At 45.5% G+C, this 27,395-nt stretch overlaps 1 protein-coding gene across 1 annotated transcript; it reads right to left on the bottom strand.

The window, feature by feature from the left end:
• Positions 1-10,828: 10,828 nt before the first annotated feature.
• FAM199X (family with sequence similarity 199, X-linked) lies at positions 10,829-27,319 on the bottom strand. Its single transcript, XM_083159421.1, has 6 exons — positions 26,780-27,319; positions 24,856-25,075; positions 23,539-23,688; positions 20,514-20,675; positions 19,064-19,321; positions 10,829-16,894 (listed from the first exon to the last, which is right to left on the bottom strand). Exons 1-6 carry the CDS (start codon positions 26,947-26,949, stop codon positions 16,724-16,726), a joined length of 1,131 nt encoding a protein of 376 aa, XP_083015547.1. The 5' UTR covers positions 26,950-27,319; the 3' UTR covers positions 10,829-16,723.
• Between the last annotated feature and the right edge of the window lie 76 nt (positions 27,320-27,395).

The raw sequence follows: 27,395 nt of genomic DNA, 5'->3' as shown, positions 1-27,395 counted from the left end.
GGTCCAATATCCAACTGCAGGACCGATCCCTCCGGACTCCACCAGACTGGGACTGCCATCTTGGTTCAGTGTAGGTTGTATTCAATTACACCAGGTCTAATTGACCACCCCTTACAAGGCAGCAGCTCAAAGAAGATAATGCCTGTTAAAGCGCTCAGGATTAGCCTATTGTAGGCTCATTTTTTTCCAACGCCTGCAAACTATAATGATTTTTGTAAGAATTACTGTACAGGGCCAAGGTGGAGGTTGAATTAGTTCCACCTGACCATTAGAGGTGGTGGAACTCCATTCCACCTCGTTCCCCCTCACTTTAACCGCTGCTTACAGTTCTTTTTGTAAATTCATTTCTATGAACTATGGGCCCAATTCATAGTTGCACTCTATTGTTGCCCCAACTACGATTTCAGTAGTTGCGGATGTGCAGAAATATGCTCAACACAGCCAGCACCATTGTCCAAAACGGCATGTACATACGTAGCATCAGATACAGTTAATGCAAACTTTGATATAAACAGATGGGATCATCGGCACTGGATTTGTTTGCAACACTGACTCTTCAGATATAATTCCTTAACGGTGATTGATTTATATAGATAAATACAAAAAAAAAATGGAATTGTATAAGTATAATTTTGAAAAACTAAATAGAGAATTCCAGGGAATGCTAATGAGAATCATACCCAACTCACAATGTAGTGGGTAGAGATAAATGTATAAAGGTTTCTTATAATTATTCCAATCCTCTATAGTCACCATGGTGCGTATGTGTGAAGAAGTATGCGTACCGTACTGACTCAGTTATGGGGAGGCACGGTGAAACATATAAAGGTTTCTTTTGCAGGAATCAATATCAAGTGAAGAATCACTTTTAAAGGATCACCGAGAATTATGGTCGCTAAGTACCAAAGACATCTTGTTTTTAGTTGAAATGCATACCTTACTCACTCAGAGCTGTTAGTTTGAAATATATCATGGTTTCTTTTATGCGGTCATATCCAGTTCATGCAAACATTTACTCCCTGATATAGTCACGCAGCATTAGCGTTGTAACGGAGACACTGGAAAATGTTTGTGTGTACATAGGCATGCGCAGCATTTTTTATTAGGGGGTGCCCCGTTTAAGGGGTTTGCCTAGCACCACCTATTGGGCATGTCTACCATCAACTACTGGCAATGACTACAACATAAAACGTCTCTCAGCCGCACCATAATCTCCTGCCTATTTCAGTTGTATCTTCTAATTACTCTGTGTAACAGTACATGCAAATAAAGTCAGAAACATGGGTGGATGACGCAGGTATGTAGTGATATGAGAATTAACAATGCAAAACACGATTGATTGATGGACACTTTTTAATGGAATACAGTTCTGAAAAGCAAAAGTCTTTGGTAAATGGTATTGCTGGCGACAGGGAGGTATTTTTAAGGGTGTGCACAGCATTAGGGTGTGTCTATGCACCCCTAACACTCAATTGCCCTTATTCTGGGTTACTCGCAAAGGCATACCTGCCAAGTTTCATTGGTGGTCCAGCGGAACCTTTGCGGCAAAATTGAGTGGGCATGGCCTTCAAATCACGTCAGCCCCGTTTAGTGTCTGCTGCCCCTCTGACTGCGGGGAATACACCTATCTATTCCCCCCTAACAAGCAGGAGGCAGCGGGGACTCCCAACCCGGGACACTGCTGGCCCCGGGAACATCTCGAAAAACCGGGATGTTCCCGTGGCAAACTGGACAGTTGGGAGGTATGGCAAAGGCAAATTCCTTTTCAAATGCACAAAACCATGTGCACTGCAGGTGGGGCAGATGTAACGTGTTGAGAGAGTTACATTTGGGAAAGTTATTTTGTTACTGTGCAGGGTAAATACTGGCTGCTTTATTATTACACTGCAATATAGATCTCACTTTGAAGTAAAACCCCACCCAAATCTAATTCTCTCTGTTACATCTGCCCCACCTGCAGTGCACATGGTTTTGTCCATTTGAGAAGGAATTTTCCGTGTGTGTGTGTAGGGGACACTGGAAACATTTTATGTGTGTATGAGAGAAAGATGACTGCACATGGTGTGGATTGTTAGGTCTACAATGTGGGCGAGGTCAACCGTCAAAAGGTCGACATGGGGTTTTTCCGATTTTTGACCCGAATATCAACACAGTCGGCATGGACAGATTCAAGTGCGCCGCTTCGCTCGCGATGCTTCGGGCACGGTGCCTCGCTACGCTATGCTCGGCATACTATTTTATTCTTCCACCACACCCTAGTATGGTAGGGCATGAAATACCGCCTGTCGGCTCAAAAACAGTGAAAAACCCCATGTCGACCTAATGCTTGTGTCAATCTAAACCCATGTTGACCTTGTTGCCTGTCGACCTAATGACCGTATCCCACTGCACCTTACCTCCCACAAAATGCTCTCTTCCAGTCAGTCAAGATCTGACTATGCCCCGGCTTAGAAACAATATTTTTTTTGTTTTAAAATAGTTTTACAAAGAGTGCGCACTATACATTAAACACTTTATTTATTTTACAACTATCTTGAATAGGAATACATGCTCAGTTGCTTACAGTATCAGACAATAGTGTTATTTCCCATAGTAATAATTACAAGTGCAACTAGATTGCCCTCTGGTGGCCAGACATAATATTTTTAGGCACTTTGTACAATATCAGACGTCATATTTTCTGACTGGTATAATCCTTTCTATGACCTTCTTATATTGGCAGACAGTGACACTACAATTGGAAGTAGCAGCAGTGTGCAATAGAGGTTAGTCCACAATGCACGTACACTTAACCAGGGAAGGTTTATTAACCAGATGCAAAACAGTCCAGAACACCACAAGTTTAATGGTAGCAGGAACAGGATAAAAAGATTCAAAATTGCAGTCAGGAGTATTTGGGTTGCTGGACATTGGCCCTTATTCAGATCTGATCGCAGTACAAATTTGTTCTCAAAATGGGTAAAACCATGTGCACTGCAGGTGGGGCAGATGTAACATGTATAGAGAGAGTTAGATTTGTGCAAGTTATTTTGTTTCTGTTGCAGAGTAATTACTGGCTGCATTATTTTTACACTGCAATTTAGATTTCAACACACCCCACCCAAATGTAACTTTCTCTGCACATGTTACATCTGCCCCACCTGCAGTGCACATGGTTTTGCCCATTTTGAGAATAAATTTGTACTGCGATCAGATTTGAACAAGGGTCATTGTGATGCACCAGTGTAGTATACACTATGGGGGTTATTCTGCCTTGCGAATGGTAGTATGTCGGCACACCATTTGCAAGGTGCGCACGTTCGCACTGGCTGCGAATGGATGTTTAACTTCCATTTGCAGCCTGCGGGGGAACACCCACATCTTTCGCATAGTCACCGTTGCTCAGAGCAACCTTACATATGCGTGCACATTCAGAAGGAAGTGGGGAGGCAGCTGACATCACCAGATCACCCGCGTCATCTGTCCATTACCCTGAGAAAGTCCAGGTGGGCGTTACCATATGGTAATGGTCCAGCCCGGCACCCCCGCCCCCTAATAATGACACACAGTAATGCCCCTTATACATTATTCCACACATTAGTAATACATGTATATGCATAATGCCACATACAATAATGTTCCTTACTCATATCACACAGTATTAACCCCTTGAGTGGTGGATTTTTCTGGGGAAGGACATACCTACCAGGGCAGGTTTTTACTGCCCCAGAAATACCCACCGCAGACCACTCCCTCACCACCCCACCAAAGTTCCCCTGCCTCCACTCACAGCAGTGAGCAGGCGTGAGGCTCGGGGACATTCGGGGCAGCTTGGGCTTCCTGGTAATGTATGATTGCCATCAGTGGCATAACTATGGAGGGTGCAGGGGATGCAATTGCTATGGGGCCCGGGGGCCTCATAGCAATTGCTTCCCTTGCCCCCTCCATAGCAATAAATAAATGCATTCATTCTGTGCGGGACGGCATCTATACTACCTGGCACACACTGCCACTGTGTCCCGGAAGCCGCTAGTGACTGAGCTTGTGGCAGATGGAGGCGGAGCCGCTGACCAGAGGCCACTCAATGAAGGGGAACAAGTTATAGCTACCGCTGTCCGGAACCTGCAAGGAGCCTCACCGCGGAGGAAAACAAGGAAGCGCTGCTGTCCCGAACTTGTCTGAAGGGGGATGGGGTAGAGCAGCTGCTGCTGCTTGCTTTCGCTGTTCTGCAGAGGTGAGTGAGTGGGTGCCGCTGCCCGGAGCCTGTCTTTAGACGCTCCATGCACAGGAATGAGGAGAAGCCGCTGCTGCTACCTGGAGCCTCTCCACAGAGGAGAACGAGGGGATGACTGTCTGGAGCCTATTCATGCAGGAGAATGAGGAGGAGACGCAGCTTCTGCCCTGAGCCAGTGCATGCAGGCAAGGAAAGTGCCGGTAAATGAGCTGTCTATGACTCCTGCCCATCTGTCCACTGTCTAGCTATGCTGTGCCAAACCATCCATTTTGCTGCCCTAGAACTCAATATCTATGCTGCCCCGCATGTCCATCTGTCTGTGCCCAATATAGTGCTCTATGACCCCTTGTCCGACCATCTGTCAGTATTTGCCCCATACGTTCCATCCCGGCGGTCGGATCCCGGCGTTCAGAATCCTGACGCCGGAATCCCGACCGCCGAAATGCCGACACTTTCTCCCTCCGTGGGTGTCCGTGGGTGTCCACGACACCCCTGGAGGGAGAATAAATTAGTGCGTGGCGAGCGCAGCGAGCCCGCAAGGGGGGGCGATCCACGTCCCCCCCTTGTCGGCATTTCGGCTGTCGGGATTCCGGCGTCGGGATTCTGAACGCCGGGATCCCGACCGCCGGGATTCAATACTGAATCCCTCTGGACATCCGTCTATTTCCCACCTCTTATGTCTGTCATGCTGTGCCACCATATGATGCTCTGTCCATCCATCCCTGCCCCCCCTTTGTCTAACGGTCAGTCTATGCCCCCGGTTCATCCACCTTCTTGTCTATACCCACCCCCCATCAGTCTTTTTAATCTTTGCCCAAATATGTTGAACTATCTATGCCCCATATGGTGCTCTCTGCCCGTCCATCCATATCCCCATTTATGCCCCATATGGTGCACTATCTGTCCGTACTTGTCCCCGTCCCCCGTATTCTGTCCTTCTGATCACCCACCACATCTTGTAATGTAACCAGGTAGTGTCTCTCAAACTAGCTCTACCCCACTATCTATGTTGTGACTCTCTCTTCCTCTCCCTGACACTGTATGTCCTTCTCTTTCCTCCCTGACATTGTCTCTCTATCTCCCTCTCTCAGACACTCTCTCTCTCTCCCCGACAGGGTCTCTCTCTCCATCACTGACACTTTCTCTCTCTTTATACTGACATTTTTCTCTCATATATATATATATATATATATATATATATATATATATATATATATCCCTGACATTTTCTATCTCCCTGACCATCCGTCTTCCCCTGACACTGTATCTCTCACCGGCACTCTCTCTTCCACCCTCTCTACCTGCTCTCTCTCTCTGTCCATGACACCCTCTTTCCCTGTCTCTCCCCCTTGTGTACCCTGACATTCTTTTTCTCTCTCACACTGACATCCTCTCTCTCCTTGTCTCTCCTAGACACTCTCTCTTTTGCTCCCCTCTTTCTCTCTATTTGGCCCCCATTTATCATTGATCGCATTTACAATGCGATCTGGGCGGAATATTACCGGCCAGGATCGCATTGTAAAAATGCGATCATATCACCGGGATGTATTACCTGCTATGCGCAGGGACAGGGCTCCGAAAGGAAGCCGGGGGGGTCTGCGCATGCATGACCCCCCCACGACCCCACTGACCGCACTGCTGCTCAGGCATTGCGATTTGTAGCCATAGGCTACAATGGGCTATCGCCATATCAGAATGGCGATAGCCCAGGGGTGCGATGCCGGGCTGCCCGATGTTGATACATCGGGCAGCTTCGCATCCCCCATAGAAACCTATGGGGAATGTGGCCGGCGGCGCTGTAGGGGGGGATCGTAGCAGGGATCGGAGATTCCTGCTGCGGTCCCCCTTAATACATTTCAGTGCTACTTAATATTTGTGGTTACAAACACATCCGTTTTTGGGGATTTAACCTCAAATATTACTTGATAAATGGGCCCCTTTACCTCCCTGCCATTCTCCATTTGTCTCTCACTCCCTCACTTTTTTCTGCACCCCCCCCCCCCCCCCGGGGGCCCTTTCAAAATTCTGCTATGGGGCCCAAAAGAGTGTAGTTACGCCTCTGATTGCCATCACCTGTGGTGAGCTAGTTCATTGATAAGAAAGGTGTTTCACCACAGGTGATGGCATTCATACATTACCAGGGAAGTGCAGAAACAGAGCATTTTCTCCCTGAAGAAGAGAGGATCAGTTAAACAACCATGGTATCTATTCCTCCGGCCCAGTCAGCTTCTACTACTGCTGCCTTCAAGCCATCTCCACGTCATCCAGTTTGTTCCCAAGTCTGTCTCCTGTGTTGTTCTCCACAGTCCTCAGTTCTTCGTTAAAGTATGACTGTCTTAAGGAGCCCACACACGCTGCGATGCAGGCTGTGCGATGGGGGCTTTGAGGTGCGCGCTCCCGCGGCACCTCATCGCACAGTACAAAAAGTATGTGCTTGCACATACTTTTTGTACTTCGTTTTCATCGCATCATATCGCATTGCATGCACAACGCATGCACAGGGCATGCAATGCAATGTGATGCGTGCTAGTTAAGCACAGAACGCACGCCCGTATCGGGACGTGTATGGGCGGCATTAGTGTTTACTTCAATAAAGACATAGGCCAGTATTCAATGCTCCCGGTTCACCCTTTTTATTTAGGCGAATCTGGCTGTTTTCACTCCTTGCGGTGAATCTTTTTCACTGAAAATCTGATTCACCCTATTCAATGTTCACTGAAAGCGAACAGTGAATGCCGGCCAGTTCTCCGTTTCATGCTCACTGCAATTCGCTGGTGTATTTCAATGGGGTTTTCACTGGGATTCGCAGAGAGTGTATTTAATGCTAGGATGGCGAATTGCTTTCTCCCTGATTTTTGCCATGATTCACTGTTTTGCATTCTACATCTTTTTAAGGTGAACTGGAAAGTGATCTTTTAAAATAAAGGGGGGGGGGGGTTTTCGGTGTAAAAAAAAAATCAGATTTTTTTTCGGCGAAGGGGCATGCTATTTTAATTCATGTGCTTTAAGCACATTAATATATAGTTAATTATTATTATTTTAATTTTTTTTACACATTCGCCAGCAGGGGGCCGGGAGACACTCATTAGACATTCATATATTCACTTCACTCTGGTCCCGGCTTCTTACGTGCAGGACCAGAGAAGCGGCTCCCTACTCCTGTCCCGCTGCCTGTGTCCCCGGGAGCCCTCCCCCACAAATTCTAGAGCAGACAGGCAGGTTTACATCTCCCTGCCTGCCTCTGTCCCCCGGCTCCCTGCGGCGAATTTAAATTCGCTGTCAGGGGCAGCGAGCCCCTGCGGCATTGAAAAGGGTGACAGGGAGGCAGTGGCGGGCTGGGCAGGGTGCCTTTTGCCCCCCAGGCCTAAACAATTTTGCAGAAATAGGGCTGCTGTGTTTGCAGATCTGACGGGAAGGTTTCTCTGCTTCCTCCCAACTGTCAATGTCTGGCTGCTGCACACACACACACACACACACACGCTGCTGTGTCCACAAAGCAGCATGAAAAGGGGGCACTGTAAGGGGACTCTCCTGCACACCCTGATTATTATTCAGGAACCTGCCATAGGAAGAAGCCCCTCTTAGTCACAGGTTCCCTACTGAGGCCCCCCACTACCAGATCAGCCTACTTCCTTATCCCGAGGTAGCTCCACCCCCAAAGCTCGTCTTCTACTCTATCTCTCTGGTCCCTGCTTTCCCCTGGCACCGCACAGGCTAGAGAAAGCTGCACCTGAGAACATCACAGAGGTACCCCTGCACTGCAGTCTCTTCCAATTTCTACTGCAGTCTTTCTACCTCTCTCTCCCTCACCCTTGCAGTCTCTGTATCTCTCCTACGGGTTTTCTCACTCTCTCCCTTTCCCCTGCAGTCTCTATCTCGTGGTCTCTCTCACTCTCTCTTTCAGTTTCTTTCCCTCTCCCCTCACCCTTGACTCTCTCTCTCTGTGGTCTCTCTCACTCTCACCCTCTCCCCTGCCACCTCCCTCGCCCACTCACCTGCCACCTCCCTCACTCCCCTGCCGCCTCCCTCGCTCACTGCCCTGCCGCCTCCCTCGCTCACTCACCTGCACTATCTCTTGATATTTTCCCTGCTGTCTCTTACTATTTCTCTCCCCCGAGGCCTCCCTCGCTGCCTCCCCCGCTCACTCCCCCGAGGCCTCCCTCGCTCACTCCCCTGCGATCTCACCTGCACTATCTCTTGATATTTTCCCTGCTGTCTCTTACTATTTCTCTCCCCCGAGGCCTCCCTCGCTGTCTCCCCCGAGGCCTCCCTCGCTGTCTCCCCCGAGGCCTCCCTCGCGGCCTCCCTCGCTCACTCCCCCGCGGCCTCCCTCGCTCACTCCCCCGCGATCTCCCTCGCTCACTCCCCCGCGATCTCACCTGCACTATCTCTTGATATTTTCCCTGCGGTCTTACTATTTCTCTCCCCCGCGGCCTCCCTCGCTGTCTCCCCCGCGGCCTCCCTCGCTGTCTCCCTCGCTGCCTCCCCCGCTCACTCCCCCGTGGCCTCCCTCGCGATCTCACCTGCACTATCTCTTGATATATTCCCTGCTGTCTCTATTTCTCTCCCCCGAGGCCTCCCTCGCCGTCTCCCGCGAGGCCTCCCTCGCCGTCTCCCCCGAGGCCTCTCTTGATATTTTCCCTGCTGTCTCTTACTATTTCTCTCCCCCGAGGCCTCCCTCGCTGTCTCCCCCGAGGCCTCCCTCGCTGTCTCCCCCGCGCTATCTATTGAGATTTTCCCTGCTGTCTCTTACTATTTCTCTCCCCTGTGGTCTTTCTCACTATTTCCCTGTGATCTCTCTCACTATCTTCCTCTTGTCTCTCACATTATCTCACCTGCAGTATCTCACGTTTTCTCCTGCGGTATCTCAATCTCCCTCTACCCTGTGGTTTCACTTGCTGTCTCACCTGCAGTCTGTCACTATCTCTTCTACAGTCTCTCTTGCTATCTGTCGTGTGGTCTCTTGCTATATCCACTGCATTCTCTTACTATTCCCAATGCTGTCTCTTTCACAGTCTTCCTGTCCCTTTTGATCTGTCTCTTACTTTCTCTGCCCCTGCAGGCTCTCTCACAATCTCCCTCTCCACTGCAACCTCTCTCACGAACTTCCTGACCCCTTTGTCTATGGGGTCCATTTATCGACAAATCGCATATGCAGTGCAATCTGGGCATGGTATTAGCACCCAGTATCACATTGCAATATGCAATTCTATTGGCCGGATGTTCATCCCTGTGAGGTGCTACTGTGGCTACTGTACATGCACAGTCCCATTGACCGCACATACGCATTGGCCTTTGCCAGAGAGGGTTCTGCAGGTTAGCTACGCAATGTGTGGTCCATCACTGTGGGGAATGGTAGCTGCGGGGAACAATTCCAGGGATTTATAAATCAGGCAGCATCACATCTGCTGTCTCTCACTAGCTCCCCTTTCCTCGGCCGTTTCTTACTCCTTTTCCCTAGTACAGTCTCTACCACCCTGCGGCCACTTGCTTGTGTTTGCCCCCCAGGCTAAAAGTTGCCAGCCAGCCCGCCCCTGCAGGGAGGGCTGGCAGCGAATGCTGCAGCCCTGCTTCACCCCCCACAGTGTCCGGCGCAGGCAGGGAGGCTTCCATCTCCCTGCCTGTCTCCATCCCCCGGCTCCCTGCGGCGGTTAAAATTCGCCAGTAGGGGCAGTGAGCCCTTACTGCATTGAATAGGGTGACAGGGAGGGCTGGCAGCTAATGCTGCAGCCCTCCGGTACCCTGCGAATGTGCAGCGAATCCTAAACAGGATTCGCTGCACATGGAGAATAAAAACATTGAATACTCCCCTTTATATAATTCACCTCGCTGTCCTGGTCACGCCTTTGGGCCCTCCAGGTGTGAATGGATGTTTAAGACCCTTTATGGGCTCCCAAGTTTTAATACACCTGAGGCTTCTTAGTGTCAGCCCCCACCCTCAGGTGTGACTAGTATAAATTAGGCCCGGAGATTGTAATTTGTTAAAGCCTCCACCATAATATTAGAATGTGTTTGCATTGATACTCAATGACAGCAATGAAATCAGGTGTGGTGGTGTTGTTTGAAACTGACTTGATAGCTTGTGTATGTAGATGGATTCCACATCCACTCCTGAGATTTAGCACCTATGATGCATTTATTTTGTGTGTTCTGTGTGTTGTAGTGAATGGTTGTGTATGTTGTACTGTGAGTGGTGTTGTGTGTATCTGTCCAATGTGTAAATGTGTGAGGTGTGCAATGTGTATATATGTGTGTGTGTGCGCGCGCGCAGTGTGTATCTGTGCAATGTTTAAGTGTGTGTGTTCTGTGTGTTTCTGTATGTGTGCAATGTTTAAGTGTGCGTGGTGTACTGTTATGTGGTGTGTGTTCTGTTAATCTGTCCAATGTGTTGTGTGAGGTGCGCTACGTATACGTATATGTAGTGTAATGTGTGTGCGTATGTGGTGTACCGTGTATACAATGAGTATGTGCGTATGATATCAATAACAAGCCCCTGCCAGTCACAGTGTGGCAGATTTAACTTGGGGGGGGGGGGGGGGGGGGGGGAGCTGCAGCCATACAGCCCATAGGTAAGAAACCGCCACTGATGAATAAAAAGTGTACATCACACCCAGAGAACAGAGTAATCCTCTTTATTATTTGCTTCTTAATAGGAGGATACACTTTGCAGGGAAAAGAATATCACAAAATGACACACATTAGCTCAGAGTATGTGTACATTATGTTCAGGTAAGAGAACACAATACAGTATTATATGGGAAAGCAGGGAATGCTGTTACCAATTAGATTATATCGGGCAGCTGTCAAGTTTTACCAATGCACCCATAGCAGCAATCAGATTTCCTTACTCATCTTAGGGCTCCTGCACATGAGTGTTGGTGACCGAGGGACCGCAGTTCATTTTAACTCAGAGATCATTGGTCTCTGCAGTAAACAAGACCACCACAGACACCGTGGATACCCCCATTATTTTATGTATCCCCTTTTCCACTAGCAAAAATTACGGGATTTTGTGCAGGGATACACATCGACCCAGGATGCTCCCGGGTCCAGGGGCAGTGTAAACGGGTAACCCAGGTTGATGCGACGCAGGTCCCGTTCACTGCAACACAAAAGCCACCGCTGGGAGATGCTCTCAGCACCACCCTGGCCCCGTCCCCTGATGACATCACCTGTCCTGCTTTATGCCGAGTCAGGATGCTAGTGGGAAAGGTTTGCAGTCGCATCTGGGTACAAAATCCCAGGTGCGACCCAGATTGTATAGTGGAAAAGGGGTATATAAGCAATACACATCCAGGTCCTTGTGCTCCAATTAGAAGGGAATAATTATTGCCATGTGCAGGAGCCCATGGGCAGGTTACAGTGGGGTGAAAGCACTTATACATGAAACCATCTATAAAAGTAAGAATCCCAGTGTTTGCAGTAGTGACAGTTTCTACAGTACAACAAAACAGTTTTGAATGGAAAACACTTTAATCGCCAGCTTTAGCTGTAATGACTGGAGTTTATCCCATACAAAGCTTCTGGGCAAATCATCGTCATCAAAAGTGTCAAAAAGTGTTGCTCATGCTTGTGAACAGGACAAATCATTATTACAGTTGTGTAAATATAAAAGGTTTTTAAAAGTCTTTACACTGATAAGAGTGTAAAAAGGGACCGGTCAGCTACAGACTGGAGGCAAAATAAAGTTTTTTAATTTACTGGCACTTCATAGGCATAAACACCAGAAATCCATAAATCATACATTTAACTTAAAGATCAATGCAAATACCAGCAACTGCAGGCAATGAGGATGAAGCATAAAAAGTACGTATATAAGCTTGATGCATTTACAGAAAGGGCCCAATTTGACTGTATTAACAGGACACATTTTGCTTTGTGGAACAAATATCATAAAAAGGTGTAAAGTGCTTCCAAACATTCACAATTAGAGATGGTCCAGTTTTACTCTGTGACTATAGCAAAATGATTGCAATTTCAGATTGGCTATCTACGGTCACGTGTTTTGTGTAGCCAATAAGATCCTGCATTGTTCTGCGTAGAACCGAACTCGCTCATCTCTACTAAAAATGTACAGATTCATACACAGAACATATACTGCATCTTAATCTTTAAATAACAAATTCCCGTTATGATCATGATTGAAAAACATCTTCATGGACTCTAAGCAAAAAAAAAAAAAAAAAAAAAACATTTCTTTTTCTGCATTACCCCTTTGAGTGTTAAGGGAATTTGTCAGAATAGGTGTAAATAGCCAAGCAAACATTTTTATTCATCATAATGACCTGTATTGTTTACCTTTTGCACATTTTTTATTTGAATTTATAGAACAAATTTGAGTGATGCTGGTATTTTTAGCAGATATTTCATACATCTCACAGAGATGTTGGCACTCAGAGTTTAATTCCCAGATCAGGATATACCACACAAGGTTCTGTACATATATCATCATAATAGTCCAACTTTTTCCCCCCCTTAAAGTGGCATTTTTCTGCTTTATTATATTAGGATTTTTGTTCCAGTAACTCAAAGCTGCTTAGTGGAATGTCCTGCAGACAACCATTTTTTAACTACACACATGTATTAGTGTCCTAGGACTGGAGCTGCACATTTCAAATGGTTAGTTTGCTATAATAAGTAAAATGCCATATAAAGCCACATAACCACATGCAGCTAAAAAAAAAAAAAAGTGGTAAAGGCAGTTCGTTACTGAAAGACGTTTGGGCAGCAGTAATCAGTGTACCTACTGTCTTCACACTAAGTAGACAGCCATGTTGTAGGCTAGCCAACCAAGCGATCTTCATCAGAACTCATGGTGTGGGGGGGGGGGGTTCAAATGTTATATATAACAAAAACATATGACTGTCTTAACCGTTATTTTCTATTCAAGTAAGTGTAAATAACTTATTTCCAGCAAGGAATATGCCAGTGTTGCAGCAACAAGAGGATGACTTCAATACATGTACAGTATCTATCCTACAAGCTGATAGAACACCACAGCCGTTACATGCACAGGAATACCAATACTCTCAAACGGCTAAGTAGGCTATTCAATTTTTATGTTCACTGCTATAATTAATGGATGCCTGACAGAGCAACTCCATTGTTCCAGGCACCCATTTATCATCATCTTTTTCGCACAGTCTGGATTTAGCGGTTATATGCAGTTAGGGCAGCCAAACTACTGAGTTTTTGCACATTTTTGCTCAACACCTCTGAAGGCTGCAAACCGAAATGTGTTCCTGTGCAACATTCACGTCCAAACAGAGTTACAATTGAATTGCTCTATCAGGCACCATCTAGTGTCAGCCATATGTTAAACCAATTTAAAATCGCCCCTTAAGAGTGCCAACAGTGCTGTGAGATGTGCAAAATATCTGCTAAAAATGCCAGTTTCGCTCACAGAGACTTTTTTGGAAGCATCGTTTAACCTGAAATCATTTGCTGGCAATAACTAAAGTGAATCATATTCTTCGAATATGACCCTGGCAATGGATATTTTGCATATCTTTTACAGCAATTTTGGCACTCAAAGGATTAAAATGCAAAAAAATAAAGCAGACAAGTTGCACCTGGAACAAACCATGTTGCATAGTTAAGGGGAGCAAATACATTTATTGTATTTATTTATCTTACATGTAGGAAAAACACTGGCTGCTTTTGTAATTAAAGCACAAATGCCAGTCAGCTTTATATTTATGCTGCAATAAAGGATATCATGGGTGAAGCCTTCATTCCCAAATCTAAATCTTTTACATATGCCCCACCTACAGTGCAGCGCGGTTTAAACCAGGTACAGCCTTTTTTTCATTGCTCCAAATTCAAAAAAAGGCAATATCTACCCCACCCCCAACAGACTGCCCTTTAAATAAATCTCCACATATAAAAACATTAATGGCATAATATTTTATGAACCCGGCCATGCAATTATAGAAGATATCAAGCACGAGGTTTGAATGAATGATCTGCTCCACTTTAAGCAATGCGGGCATGAAAACAAAGTTTGAAAAAACGAACATTGCTGCATACAAAAATAAAATAGTACTCGATGCAAAACTCCCTATATTTCCCATGAAACAATATAAATGCTCTGGGGAGATACTGTAACACTGCCACAGAACTCTCCAACCACAAATCAGTTCTACAAACACTGAATGCAGAAATATTGCTATATACAGATATACAGGTACAAGCAAACAGGTTGTGTGACAGATCAACACCGTTTGAGATTAGCAAGCCACAGAAAGAATAACAGTGTTCTTCTTAAATCCATGCTAGACATGTAATCCTCAGCACTGCCGAGGACAGCTCGCTCTTTATACTGTAAAGCTAATTAGTCAATAATAGATAACCAACTACTTTTTAACTGTCGCTTTGAGAGAAAAGGTGTGGTTTGGTATAACACCAAGGGAAGAGGTGGTATTAGTGTACGTCACCATTGCAGACGATTCACTACTACTTACTGTCAGATGACGGAGATCCTGGGAGATGTAGTCTATGTTTAATGCAGTTTCATTTAGAACTATAGCTAGGTTGTGATTTATTTATAGATAAGAGTTATCCAGGTTCAGCTATACATTAATTTCACTTATTGCCTAAAGAAATCAAGAACCAACACTTATGTTTTTTGGACTATGAATCTTTCTGTGAGAACATTTGCCAGTCATCAAGGAATTTATATCACCAAAGGGACATAGCCATAGTTTACAATACAGATAGGTAGAACACTTACCTAGTCTTCCTATGTAATAGTTAATTAACATAGCGGGGGACATAGGACAATGAAAGAATGCCTTCTGATCTACAGTAGACAGGGAAAGTAATGGGGCCTACACATGTGGCAATTTTTGCCTATTTTTTTAAGCAATATACCTAGATCACTTAGAAATGAACAAAGATCTTTGTGTGTAGGCCCCCGAGCGATGGCGATGCGCGGTTCTACGCGTCGCTAACACAGGCTAAATCATTCAACCATGCTGTATACATTTAGTTAGATCGCCAGTGTTCTCACCAGGGAACACTGGTTAGCACAGATCGCTGGTGCATGGCATGTGTGTCAGATGTGTGCCTAACATAAACTACATCGCTCAGCATATAGCTGAAATTGCCCAGTGTGTAGGCCCTTAATGGTCCATTATCTGCTCTGATATCCTTATTGAAGCTTAAGGATGGTGATCTGTTCCCGATGAAGAAAAACATTCAGAAGGTTAAGTTTAACTTAGGGAAAAGCTTGCAGTCTTACAGCACAACATCGCAGGTACAACATGGCTCGTTACCTTACACTCTTATAACAGTGTGCCGCAAAGGAACATAGGGGTAGATGTATTAAGTCTGGTAAAGCGATAAAGTGGTTACGTAGAAGGTGTTATCACACCAGCCAATCAACTTCTGTAATTTCTCAACCACAGCTGATTGGGTGGTGCGTTATTGCCTTCTTCTTGATCACTTTACAAGGCTTAATACATCTTCCCCAATATTACTCTCCAATAAACAGCTCCATAACTAAGGTAATATGGCAGTCAGATGCTGCTTTCCTGTCACAAAAGAGCGTCAGAGCACATTCTCACAACTGGAGAACGGATTATGGTTCATCTGACTGGTACAGGGTTCTTAATGTGAGCAATATTAGATATGCAGACAACAGCTTCAAAAGTTACACAGAATGTAACAATACAACCTGGCTAAAGAATATATCACCATGAACAGCCCACCTGTACATTTATGCTGCTTTCACATTGCCTAAACGTTTGAGACCCGGTATTTTGAAACGGTATTTAAAATGATATATTACCGTTTTAAACCCCTTTCACACCGCACATAAATACCAGGTCTCAAGCAGGTTTGCAGTGTAAAAGCAGGACAGACAGTAGCTATGAGAGCGCAGTGCATATGTAATGAGCAGCTCATTACATATGCACTGCGCTCTCGCAACTACTGCCTGAGTCCTATATACCGGTTCAGAGCCATTCACACTGCATGAAAAACGGCTCTGAACAGTGTTGCTTTTACCCGTTTGCAAATACCGGTTATTTGTAACCGGTGAATGCAGACTGGAGCTTTCACATTGCAGCTCTATCTGTTTTAAAAGGCTAAAAAAAAAAAAAAAAAAAAAAAAAACGGCAATATGTCGGTTAAGAGCTGCAGTGTGAAAGGGGTATAAGTTTAAGAACCAAGAGTTTAAATGAAACATTGTCCTTCTGCACACAAGTGCATAGGGCCCAAATCATCCTCCCGGAATTCATACACAGAATGTAGTACTGAAGTTGATTAAAGCTCAGCTTTGAAGTGGCCACCTAACAACAAGAAGCGCAAACAGTCCTGCAACTGATGAACTGCTAAAAGATTTTGCACAGGGTCCACACTCATGTCTGTAAAATGTGCGATTCGTCCAGCAATGTGGTATAACAGTGGGGACACTGCATGGGGTGGGAGATCTAAGTCCTGAGACTTTATAACTCAGATAACCCAGCCTACTGAGACTTAATAAGAACACTGCTAGTTCCACCCTTGTCACATGAGCACATCCACCTCTGCTTCATGCTCCTCCTCGTTTAGTTTTAACGAGAGCACTTCTTCGTTTAGGAATAATCCACTGATTCTCTCCTTCCGTGCCTGCCTCTGCTCCTTCAGCTGCCTCTTCCGCAGGGCTTTTTGCTGCAGTTTTCTCTGCTTAGATCTCTTCTGAATGGAGAAATACATTACACATTACATTCAAGAAGGAGAAAATACATAATTTAATGCATAGCATCATGTCTTTCCACATGATCCTCAGCCATGCAGCTTTCCATAAATACACACACCATGTCCACCAACTTCACCAGTAGGGATTTCCATGCTGTATCCCTCATTAAACAGTTTAATGTGTGCTTACATCACTGTTTTTATGTAAATGTATTCATCTCTATGTGCAACACTACTGCTACTGGCTTCATCTACTAGAATTCAAATGGAATTAAAGAATAAAATAGCATTAAAGACAAATACACATCTAATGTGTATGGGCAGTACAGATGGTGTAATGGTTAGCATTACTGCCTCTCAGCGCTGAGGTCATAGGTTCCCACCATGGCTCTAACTGTGTGGAGTTTGTAAATTCTCCCTGTGTTTGTCTGGGTTTCCTCCCACATTCCAAAAATATACTGGTAGGTTAATTGGCTCCCAACAAAAATTAACCCTAGAATGAATGAGTGTGCCTGTATATGTGGTAGGGAATATAGATTGTAAGCTCCACTGGGGCAGGGAGTAAAGCACTGCGGAACAGGTGTGCGATATATAAGAAACTGTTAATAAAGAAATAATGTTCCTATTAGGATAGAACTGTCCAAAAATATTCTTTTGAGAAGATACAATTGGCTAGGACTCCCTTGGTAAAACCTACAAACAAATGGTGTTTCTGGATTCGGTCTGATATTTAAATGGGTTGGGAGAGTCAAGAGAAGCATTTAGCCAGGTCGCTAGCCGGGTACAAAATCCCTGGTGTGACCCAGCTTGCAAGCGCTTTTCACACTAGACATCCGACCCAGCATAAAGCCAGATGGGTTGCGTAATCGGGAGATGGTGCCAGGGCGGCGCCGGGAGATGTCAGCATCTTCCCGCGGAGCCTTTACAGTGCATTGAACAGGACCCGGGTTGCGTTGACCAGGGATACCCTTTCACACTGCCCCTGGATCAGTGAGGTTCCTAGATCCAACCCTGATCAAGACCTGGGTTGAAATCACAGAACATTGGACCTGAAACAATCTTTCACATCCCTTTCGCACTCACCAAGGGGTATAAGTCACACAGGCCCACTCCACCATCACTGCATGCAGACTCATAGTCTGCACAAGTACAAAACTTGACAATAAAAAAGTCCTTTAGTGTGCAACCCAATAGTATAACATACGGTGACACAAAATGATGTAATCAGCGTTACATATATATATCTGCAGTACGTAGTTGGGTACAGGGTATGAAACTAAAGCAACTTACAATCCTTAGGGAAGCACATCAAAACCCAATGTTCCACAAATAAACTCATAGTATGCAATGCACTGTAGGTTCAGTTTATTTTACCCCTAACCTATCAAGTCCCCACTAGATCCTGAAAGGGAACAGCACCATGAGAGCTCTAGAAGTGGTGATGGTAAATGGCCTCCTAGAGCAGTAAGGCACCTCCCTCTAAAGCCAAATAAATAAAACCAAGCAATCAGAGAACTGATGCATCAAGCTGGGAAATGATCCCTCCTGTGAAAACTGAAACATCCAGTTCTACACCAAGATCTATTCCTGCTTCCAGTGAGCCCGGAGCAGTAGCTGGTGATGAGATGTATCATGCCACACTATGAGGATCCAACACACACTTGTTTCTGCAGACATGAGACTAATAGTACGCAGATGTATTACCATGCATCACGTTAGGGTGACCCTCCCTTACAGGATTAATAAGCTTAATCAGCTCCATGACCAGTAAGGCTCAGCTCTGCCGGAGGACCTAGACTCCAGTAACTCACTTAGGAGGCTCTTTGCGAGAAGGAAGAAAGTAAAGCCTCACTGATTGAATCCGGCAAGCATGCATACTGGTCATTTGACAGGCACAAAACATTCAGACAACTCCTGCAACCACCACCGGAGGAGCAATTTGTTTTTATGTAACAATTAGCTTGATTAACATCATCATCGCAATCTAGAGGTTGTAGGCCATTTCTTAGAAATACATAAATGTTAATAATGACTACCGAATGCCAAAACTAATAAACCTATGTCTACCTTAGATATTGTGGGAGGTGTAGTTGTGTTGCAACCTACAATATCTGGAAGACATTTCCACCATTATAAACCAGTACAGACACAATGTTCAGACAGTGCTACCTTTGAATCTCTGATTCTTTCTGCTGCGCTTGTGGATAGATTGCTGTCACTGTGAGTCCGGCTCATGTTGGCACTTGAGTTGGAGGCGGAGTTAGCGCCACTAGAGCAGCTGCTTGCTGTGCTGATCATACTGGCACTGCTGCTGCTCACACTCGCCCCACTCACACCACTTGTGCTGGCTGTGCTGTAACTGGTCCTTTTCCAGCTCTCTCGTGTTGATCGTTGCCGAGGACTATGCTCCTTGATATAGCTCCTCACCTGAAAGGTAAACACCAATGGCACAGGGGTTACAGGAAATGCCAAGAAAGGAAACACTTTCAAATAGTTGCAAATAACACACCGGATATAAAACTAAAAGGATATGTTGGCAAATAGTGTAATGCTGGGTATAACTATATTATTTAGCATATTGTTCAGAGTACCCACTATATTATTAAGAAGTGCACTCCTGAGAGTTATTAACAATCACTCACCATCTAAACATCCAGTCATATCGGACTATGGGCCAGATGCACTAAGCTTCAAAAGTGATACAAAGGAGAGTGATAAACAACCAACCAATCAGGTCATGCCTGACATTTTTCAAACACAGCCTGTGACATAGCAGGTAGGATCTGATTGGCTGGCTGTTTATCACTCTCCATTGTATCACCTTTGAAGCTTAGTGCATCTGGTCCTAGATCATCAATGACTGCATGTTTGGCTGGGGTCTGGGTGACATCACTGAGCAAGATCATTCAGTGTTTTAGTGCCATAGGTTTTAGTCAGAACACATAGCCCATATAGTTGACAATAACAGCGATGACACAAATCGCTCAGTATGTCCCCAGCTTAAGCAGATAAAATAAAATTAGCCATCTATTTGGTCTCAAAACCATTCTTTCCTGATCTTGCTACTTAGGAGGCATTCACTGTAATTCAGCATTTCCGGACCACGGATCTCAGCTACATTACCTCCTCAGGGTTTAGTTAAAGCCATGCTTGAGCAGAAAATAACGGAAATACTAATGAACTCATCTGTGCTCAAGTATGGCTATCCTTAAAACCTGCACTGTTATAATTCCTTGCGGACCGAGGTCGGGAAACACTGCTGTAACTGATTTAAAGCAATAGCAATAACAAAACAATAATTAGTTCCCCCCTGCACTGTCAGAAAGTGAAGCGGTTAGTTTGCATTGATCTATATCGGACATTCTGCCTCTAGGCAGAAAGGACCAAACAAAAAGCAGCTCTCAAGAAAAAAAAAAAAAAGGTCACCAGCAATATAACTGGTTACAATACAAGGATGGAGCATTATCTATCTTACAGTATGAAGAATATACGCCTCCAACCACCTCATGTAAAATGATTGTTGTATAAATAAATGTGATACAACTGCGATTGCCAGCATGACAACACTGTATATAGTAATTTAATGTAGTTCTTTTGCCTTAAACATTGGCTGACCAACCTGTTTCAGCTTTTCATCAGTCAGACAGTTCAGCTCGATGATAAACTCGCTGTCTGTAGGAGAGATTTGCGCTGTAGGATCAATGATCTTTATTATGTCAAGCTGCTCCCGAAGTCCCATCTCTGTGCTGACTTTTCGACTGAGGTACTCAATGTACTCAACCTGTAAGTATCAGGTGTAAAATCATTTGCCCACAAGAAAAAAAAATGATAAACAACATGGTAATTCTACACAGTAAACATAGGCAGATCATTCCCAGACTTATGTCCAGATGTAGAGCCATATATGAATCATTTACTATACTCTAGCCTCCAAAGGCAAGTATTTCCTGAGCTCTACAGACAAGCATATCTAGTGTTCCCGCTAGGCTGTTTTAGCGGGGAGCTGCGCCCTGCCCGATTTTTAATGGGCAAAATGCGCCCTGCCCCTCTAGCAGCGCCCCGCTAAATCAGCCTGCAGTCTGTCCCGCCGGAGTGCCCGGGCCTTCGCATCGCTGAAGGGGCTTGCCCGGCCATGGCTACGTCCCGGCAGCTCAGTGACGTAGTCATGGCCGGGCACGCCTCCCGTAGTGACGCGGCGGCCCGGGCACGCCCCCCCCCCCGTAGTGACGCGGCGGCCCGGGCACGCCCCCCCCCCCGTAGTGACGCGGCGGCCCGGGCACCCCCCCGTAGTGACGCTGCGGCCCGGGCACACCCCCCCCGTAGTGACGCGGCGGCCCGGGCACGCCCCCCCCCCGTAGTGACACGGCGGCCCGGGCACGCCCCCCCGTAGTGACGCGGCGGCCCGGGCACGCCCCCCCCTAGTGAAGCGGCGGCCCGGACACGCCCCCCCCCCCTAGTGAAGCGGAGGGCCCGGGCACGCCCCCCGTACTGACGTCGGCGGCCCGGGCACGCCCCCCGTACTGACGTCGGCGTGCCCGGTCCGCCCTGCCTCATTTCGTTCCTAGAAGGAACACTAATATCATATTCCAGAGAAACCACTATAACATAGAAACATAGAGTTTGACGGCAGATAAGAACCACTTGGCCCATCTAGTCTGCCCCTTTTTTAAACATGTTACCTCAAACCATATTTGATCCTTATTTATTGTAAGTATATCAATATGCCTATCCCAAGCATGTTTAAATTGTTCTACTGTCTTAGCCTCTACCACCTCTGATGGTAGGCTATTCCACTTATCTACTACCCTTTCTGTGAAGTAATTCTTCCTCACATTTCCCCTGAATCTTCCTCCCTCTAGTTTCAGTGCATGTCCTCGTGTTCTGTTGCTCCTCTTCCTGTGAAGAATGTCTCCCACCTGTACCTTGTTAAAACCCTTGATATATATTTGAAAGTTTCTATCATGTCCCCCCTTTCCCTTCTCTGCTCTAAAGTATACATATTAAGATCTTTTAGTCTTTCCTGGTACGTTTTGTGATGTAGGCCATGCACCATTTTAGTTGCTCTTCTTTGTACAGTCTCTAATGTATTTATATCCTTCTGGAGATATGGCCTCCAGAACTGAACACAATACTCTAGGTGAGGTCGTACCAATGACCTATACAGTGGCATTATTACTTCTTTCTTTCTACTGCTGATACCTCTCCCTATGCAACCAAGCATCTGACTTGCCTTCTTCATTGCTTTGTTACATTGCCTCCCTGCCTTTAAGTCCCCTGAAATAGTGACAACCTGCATAAGCTTCCTTCCCAGTTACATCCCTTCTATACAGCACACACATACTCTACAGTACATGTTCTCTTCATCCACACATCACCCTTGCCCGGCCAACATTGCTATGTGACTGGATCATAGAGCCCACCAATAACCTGTAATCTGACTGGACAGTATGCTATAGGTAGCATTTATCTTTGCGTATCAATTCGAATATACAGATCGAGTATCCATTAACTGGAATTTTTTGCCGGTCCCCCCCCCCCCCCCCCGTTTTTCATACCCTCTTGGCCCCTGCATCCACACCAGCCATCAATTTCTTCTTCAGAGGCATCTCCAGTCCCATGGAGAGATGTGGTCATTTGGTCTACAGCACAGGTCTTCAACCTGTGGCCCTCCAGATGTTGTGGAACTACATGTCCCATCATGCCCTGACAGTTTTGGCATGCTCTTATAGGAAAAAATGTGGCAATGCATGTCGGAACATGTAGTTTCACAACATCTGGAGGGCCACAGGTTGAAGACCCATGGTCTACAGCATGATGGTCGACAAGTAAAAAGGTCGACATGGGGTTTTTCACTGTTTTTTGAACAGGCGGTATTTCAAGCCCTACCATCCACTAGGTCATGGTGGGAGAATAAAATAGTATGCCGAGCTGTGTTGACATTTGGGTAAAAAAAAAACAAAAAAAAAAAAAAGTGAAAGACCCCATGTAGACCTTTTGACTGTCGACCTAGACACTGTCGAACGAATGACCTTTCGTCCTAGAACCATGTCGACTTTTTCCCATGTCGACCATCATGCTATAGACCAAATGATCCCAACCCCCCAAGGACACAGTGCAAGGGAACACCAGTGTGACATCACCCGTGCAATGCATTATTGGGAACAAGGATGCCTCTGAAGATGAACCCGACGGCCGCCATAGACGCCAGAGGACCACGTGAGTATGTAAAAGAAAAAAAAATTCCAAAATCTGGAATAATATCCAATGGTCCTGAGCATTTTGCATAAGGAATACTCCACCTGTATACACACATGTGATTCTAAGCTTGCGAGCAGGACCCTTTTACCTCTACATCTGTCTGTTATCACCCAGTCTTGTTTTATTACTGTTGTTCCCAATTATGCTGGCATTATAAGCAACCATTAATGCATAAATAATAAATCAAACATGTTCATCAGCAAATTAATTAGATTTTTAGATAAAAGAAGAAAAATACAATCTAGGGCAAAAGTTAATGCAGCGACTTAGAATGGTTTCTGTGGTCATCCAGATATTTGTCACACCTGCACCAGGATCCGTGCAGCTTTACTTATGATGATGCATAGAAAGACAGTTTAGTGTTTATTCAGTTGCTAGCGAGTTACCTGCTCATCATTCGTCATAGCACTCCAAGGGAGCTCATCTAGGTTCCGGTGTTTGTTCTTCTTCTTGGAAGGCAGACAAGGAGAGCTGGGTACACTGGGAATGACATCCGACAACACATCGCTTCCACTTGCAATGTCACTCCCAGGCAACTGGAGGGAGCAGAAGTCATGCAGGATTAAATCATTCCATTTACTTTCCACCGATATTGCCATTTTCAAAAAAAAAATACTTCAATGCTACGGATCCTTTTTCTCATTACAAAGGAAAGCCATAAATATTTACAAGTTGTTGTACTAAACTTTTTTATAGAAGTATGACATTTATTAGCATGGTGTGCCTTGACAACACCCAACATAGTAGGCGGAACAGGATATAAAAATGGAAATACATAAATATAACCAGCATGCCTGTTTTCTATTTGCTGGCTTCTGGCAAAAGCTCAGACTGTCCCCATAGTAGGCAGGTGTTCCCAGAGTACAGCTCACTACTGAATATACACTATATTACATCCCAAAAAGACACCTTTGAAGATAATCTTTAGATGACTATTACATTATTCACTGCATGCTCCCAACAGGAGATCACCATCGTTTTGCATTAAGTGTGGCACAAAAATATAGCGGTCCGTCAATGGGGTCCAACTTATATGATATCACTTATATGATAACTTCCTACAACAGAACATAAACCTTCATAGTGCTGCTTATTTAGGTATTATGACTGCTGATAAAGCAATGTTTGTAAAACTTGTGCTTCATTTTTGAAAATTGTAAAAATCAACTACTGAACACCTTCTACCTGTATCCTATACTTTGGTTATGTCCACTACCAGCCGCTACACAGTCCTGATATCTTTTTTGCTGCATGTCCTGGAAGATTACCCTATTATGCACTTCAGACCGCAGAGCTATTGAGTAACATCAACAATTCTTACAACTGGACTGAACTGGGCAAAATGTTCTGATTTGGGAGGACAAAAATATCCCACAATGTGTAAAATTAACATGACACGTCACAATACAGAACTGTAGGCTATTTGATCATTCCAAATCTATTCTCCCTCCTGGGTGTCCACAACCCCATAAAAGGGGCATAGAACCTTATAAGTGAAACGAGCCACCCCTGTGCCTGCAAGAGTCCTCGTTGTGCTCACCCACTGCCGGCATCTTGCTGTCGGGACATCATACTGAACCCATTCCTATTCCACTTTCTTTGCAAATTCATTTTGCACCAGAGGACACCAAAAATATCTTAATTTCAGCTAAGAAATAATAATGGCATTTGTTATCAAATGATAAATGGAGATGACCAATTACCTGCCATTCAAACTCACTATCAGACCAGTCCCAGTATGTACTGATGGATGAGGAGACATCACTGCACACACTGCCTTCAGGAAATAGATCAAAGGAAGTGAATTCTTGGTCATCCAGGAGGGAGTAGCAGTCATCCTGGTCTCCTACTGACACAGAGGAAAATAATTCCTCGCTGCATTCAGAGCTTGCTACACTGGTTCCACATGATGTTAGATTCCACCTATAAACAAATACAGGATAAATATTATTCTACCTAATGAGCGAGAAACTAAAGAACTGGACAAAAATGAACCACAACTTCTTTCCGTACAATAGCTTGTAATTATGAAATATGTTTATATCATAATGCAAATAAATACAATCACACACCAAACAAAAACTTAACAGAAAATCTTCAAAACTTAGGGGTATTCAATGTAGGCCCGACAGCGGTGACCCTGTCCCGTTCTCGGCTGGAGCGACTATGATTTCCGGGCGGGATTCAATGTCCCGCCTGCCGAGCGCAGAGAAGCGGCTGGAAATCGTCGAGTTGCGGCCGGGAGCTCGACAATTCCCGACAGAACGTGCCAGACTGCTTGTGAAGTTGGGGACATTCTGGAGAGATCCCTGTTCAGTTCTGTCAGGGAAGACAGCATTGAATAGGGCCCTGCCACCATTTCCCCTGTCGGGAATGGCAGCGGGAGATTGAATATGCCCCAATGTATGCGTTACGTGACTATAGCTACATCACTACAAATTTCCAGATAGTAATGTAACAGATATTAGACAATCATGTAAAGTAACTGAGCTGTTGTGGAACTACAAATCACAGCATGTGTAAATGCAGTAGCTGTAATATCTTGTCCAACTGAGGAACGTTAATTAGTTTAAAAATAGAAAATGTTCCTAGACAGCAACTGGCACCAGATCCCAGGTGCAGGATGTTATGCAGAAAGTACAGACATCAGGAGAAGCAGTTATATACTGGCGATAATAAATATTCCATTTATTTAATATTGGAAGAAGGCTAAAACATGAAATATAATTGGTGGAGAGACCAAACTCATAGCTGTAAAGCAATACAGAATGGTATGCATTCAATGTGTTGACATTACCATGTTGACATTGTTAAAAAGAGATCTAACATGTCGTTATAGTGAAATGGTCAGTGTCAGCACTATATCTTCCAAAATAAATGCTGCTCCTATAGCCGCTACAATGCAGTAACACATGGGAAGTGGTCCTACTGGCTTCTCTACGTAATGAAACAAAGCTGTATTATACATAGTTGTTAGGAATGAGATTGATAGGTAGACACCAAACAGTCAACATGCACAAGCTTGACAAAAAAAGGTCGAAATGGCAATAGTTGACAGGGTTTCTTTTTTTGGACCTCTTCATACCTTACCATCTATGTGGACTCTGGGAACAATAAAATGTGCTGAACACAGCGGAGAGAAGCACCTGGCACAAAGCATTGCGAGGAACGGTGCACTAATTTGGGGTCAACGTGTGAGGAACAGTGAGCTAATTTGGGGTCCACGTGATTTATAAATTGACACCAATACCCTGTCGACTTTTTTTGTCTATGCTGTCCATTTAGGATCTACCGTATAACTGTGTACATTTTAGACAGTAACCAGTTGTTCAGTGGTAGTATAAAATTGCTACTACAAAATATTTTCTGGGGTCACTTTGCTGCTGAGCGGCTGTAAAACCCTGGAGCACCACAATACCCAGCACGACTTATAAGAAGTGCACTTATTTTGATTTTTAAAAGAAGCTTGTTCCCAGCTAATAGTGACTTATTAGCAGAGTAACAAAAAATGGTAGGCGATGAGAAACTGGGACACGAACTCATCACAGCTGGGCCCGTCCCTGGGTGAGCACCCTCCTGGCAGTGGGGGGACCCCAGCAGCGCTCAGAGCTCTCCCCGGACACCCACCTGTTGGAGTGGAGGCGGTGCAGAGGATCGGTGCGGTGGCAGGAGGAGAGCTGGCAGCCGAAGTCGCTGACATCCAGGCATCCCTCCTCGCTCATGCTGCCTGGCCGCTGGGAGAGCAGGGGGAAGGGCTCGTCCGGGGCCAGGAACTTCTCGTACAGGCTCTCGGACATGGTGAGGACGGTGCGAGGCCTATGTCACCTCTCTGCCCGCACACTGCCCCATGCCGCGTCCGCTGCTGTCTCTCCTCGATCTCTCAGTCTCCGGGTAGCTGTCCACGGGACCGGCGGTGATGATGATGCGGTGGCCTCTGCGTGTGTGTGTCCGGCGGCTCTATCTCAGCTCAGGGGGGGGTGCACCCCGGGTCCGGCGCCCCCTACTGGACAGGAGGAGCGCAGCCGCAGTGCACCGGCACCCACACTGGGGCGCTGTATGGCCGCTGGCTGGGAAAGGGTATGTGTACATGTGTGCGCCACCTATCTGAGCCGGCCCGGGACATCATGCCCTGATACTAGCGGATCGGCTTCCTAGGGAACCAGCGGCGCTGGCAAGTATGCGAGATGTAATAATGAAACTCGCCTCTAGGGGGCGCTAACCAGAGAAAGACAGGACTCTAATT

The sequence above is a fragment of the Crinia signifera genome, chromosome 9, assembly GCF_055691185.1.
Source record: "Crinia signifera chromosome 9, ASM5569118v1, whole genome shotgun sequence".
Taxonomy (NCBI): Eukaryota; Metazoa; Chordata; class Amphibia; order Anura; family Myobatrachidae; genus Crinia; species Crinia signifera.
Note: the sequence above shows the minus strand (reverse complement) of the source record. Positions and strands in the feature narration are given on the sequence as shown.

What these genes read in the sequence shown, in the direction of transcription:
- FAM199X (XM_083159421.1), bottom strand. Translation starts at nt 26,949, where the DNA reads ATGTCCGAGAGCCTGTACGAGAAGTTCCTGGCCCCGGACGAGCCCTTC. An exon ending in ATAGTGAGTTTGAATGGCAG is followed by an intron (nt 23,689 to 24,855) that starts GTAATTGGTCAT and finishes TGCTCCCTCCAG; the next exon opens with TTGCCTGGGAGTGACATTGC. An exon ending in AAAGAATCAGAGATTCAAAG is followed by an intron (nt 16,895 to 19,063) that starts GTAGCACTGTCT and finishes TTCTCCATTCAG; the next exon opens with AAGAGATCTAAGCAGAGAAA.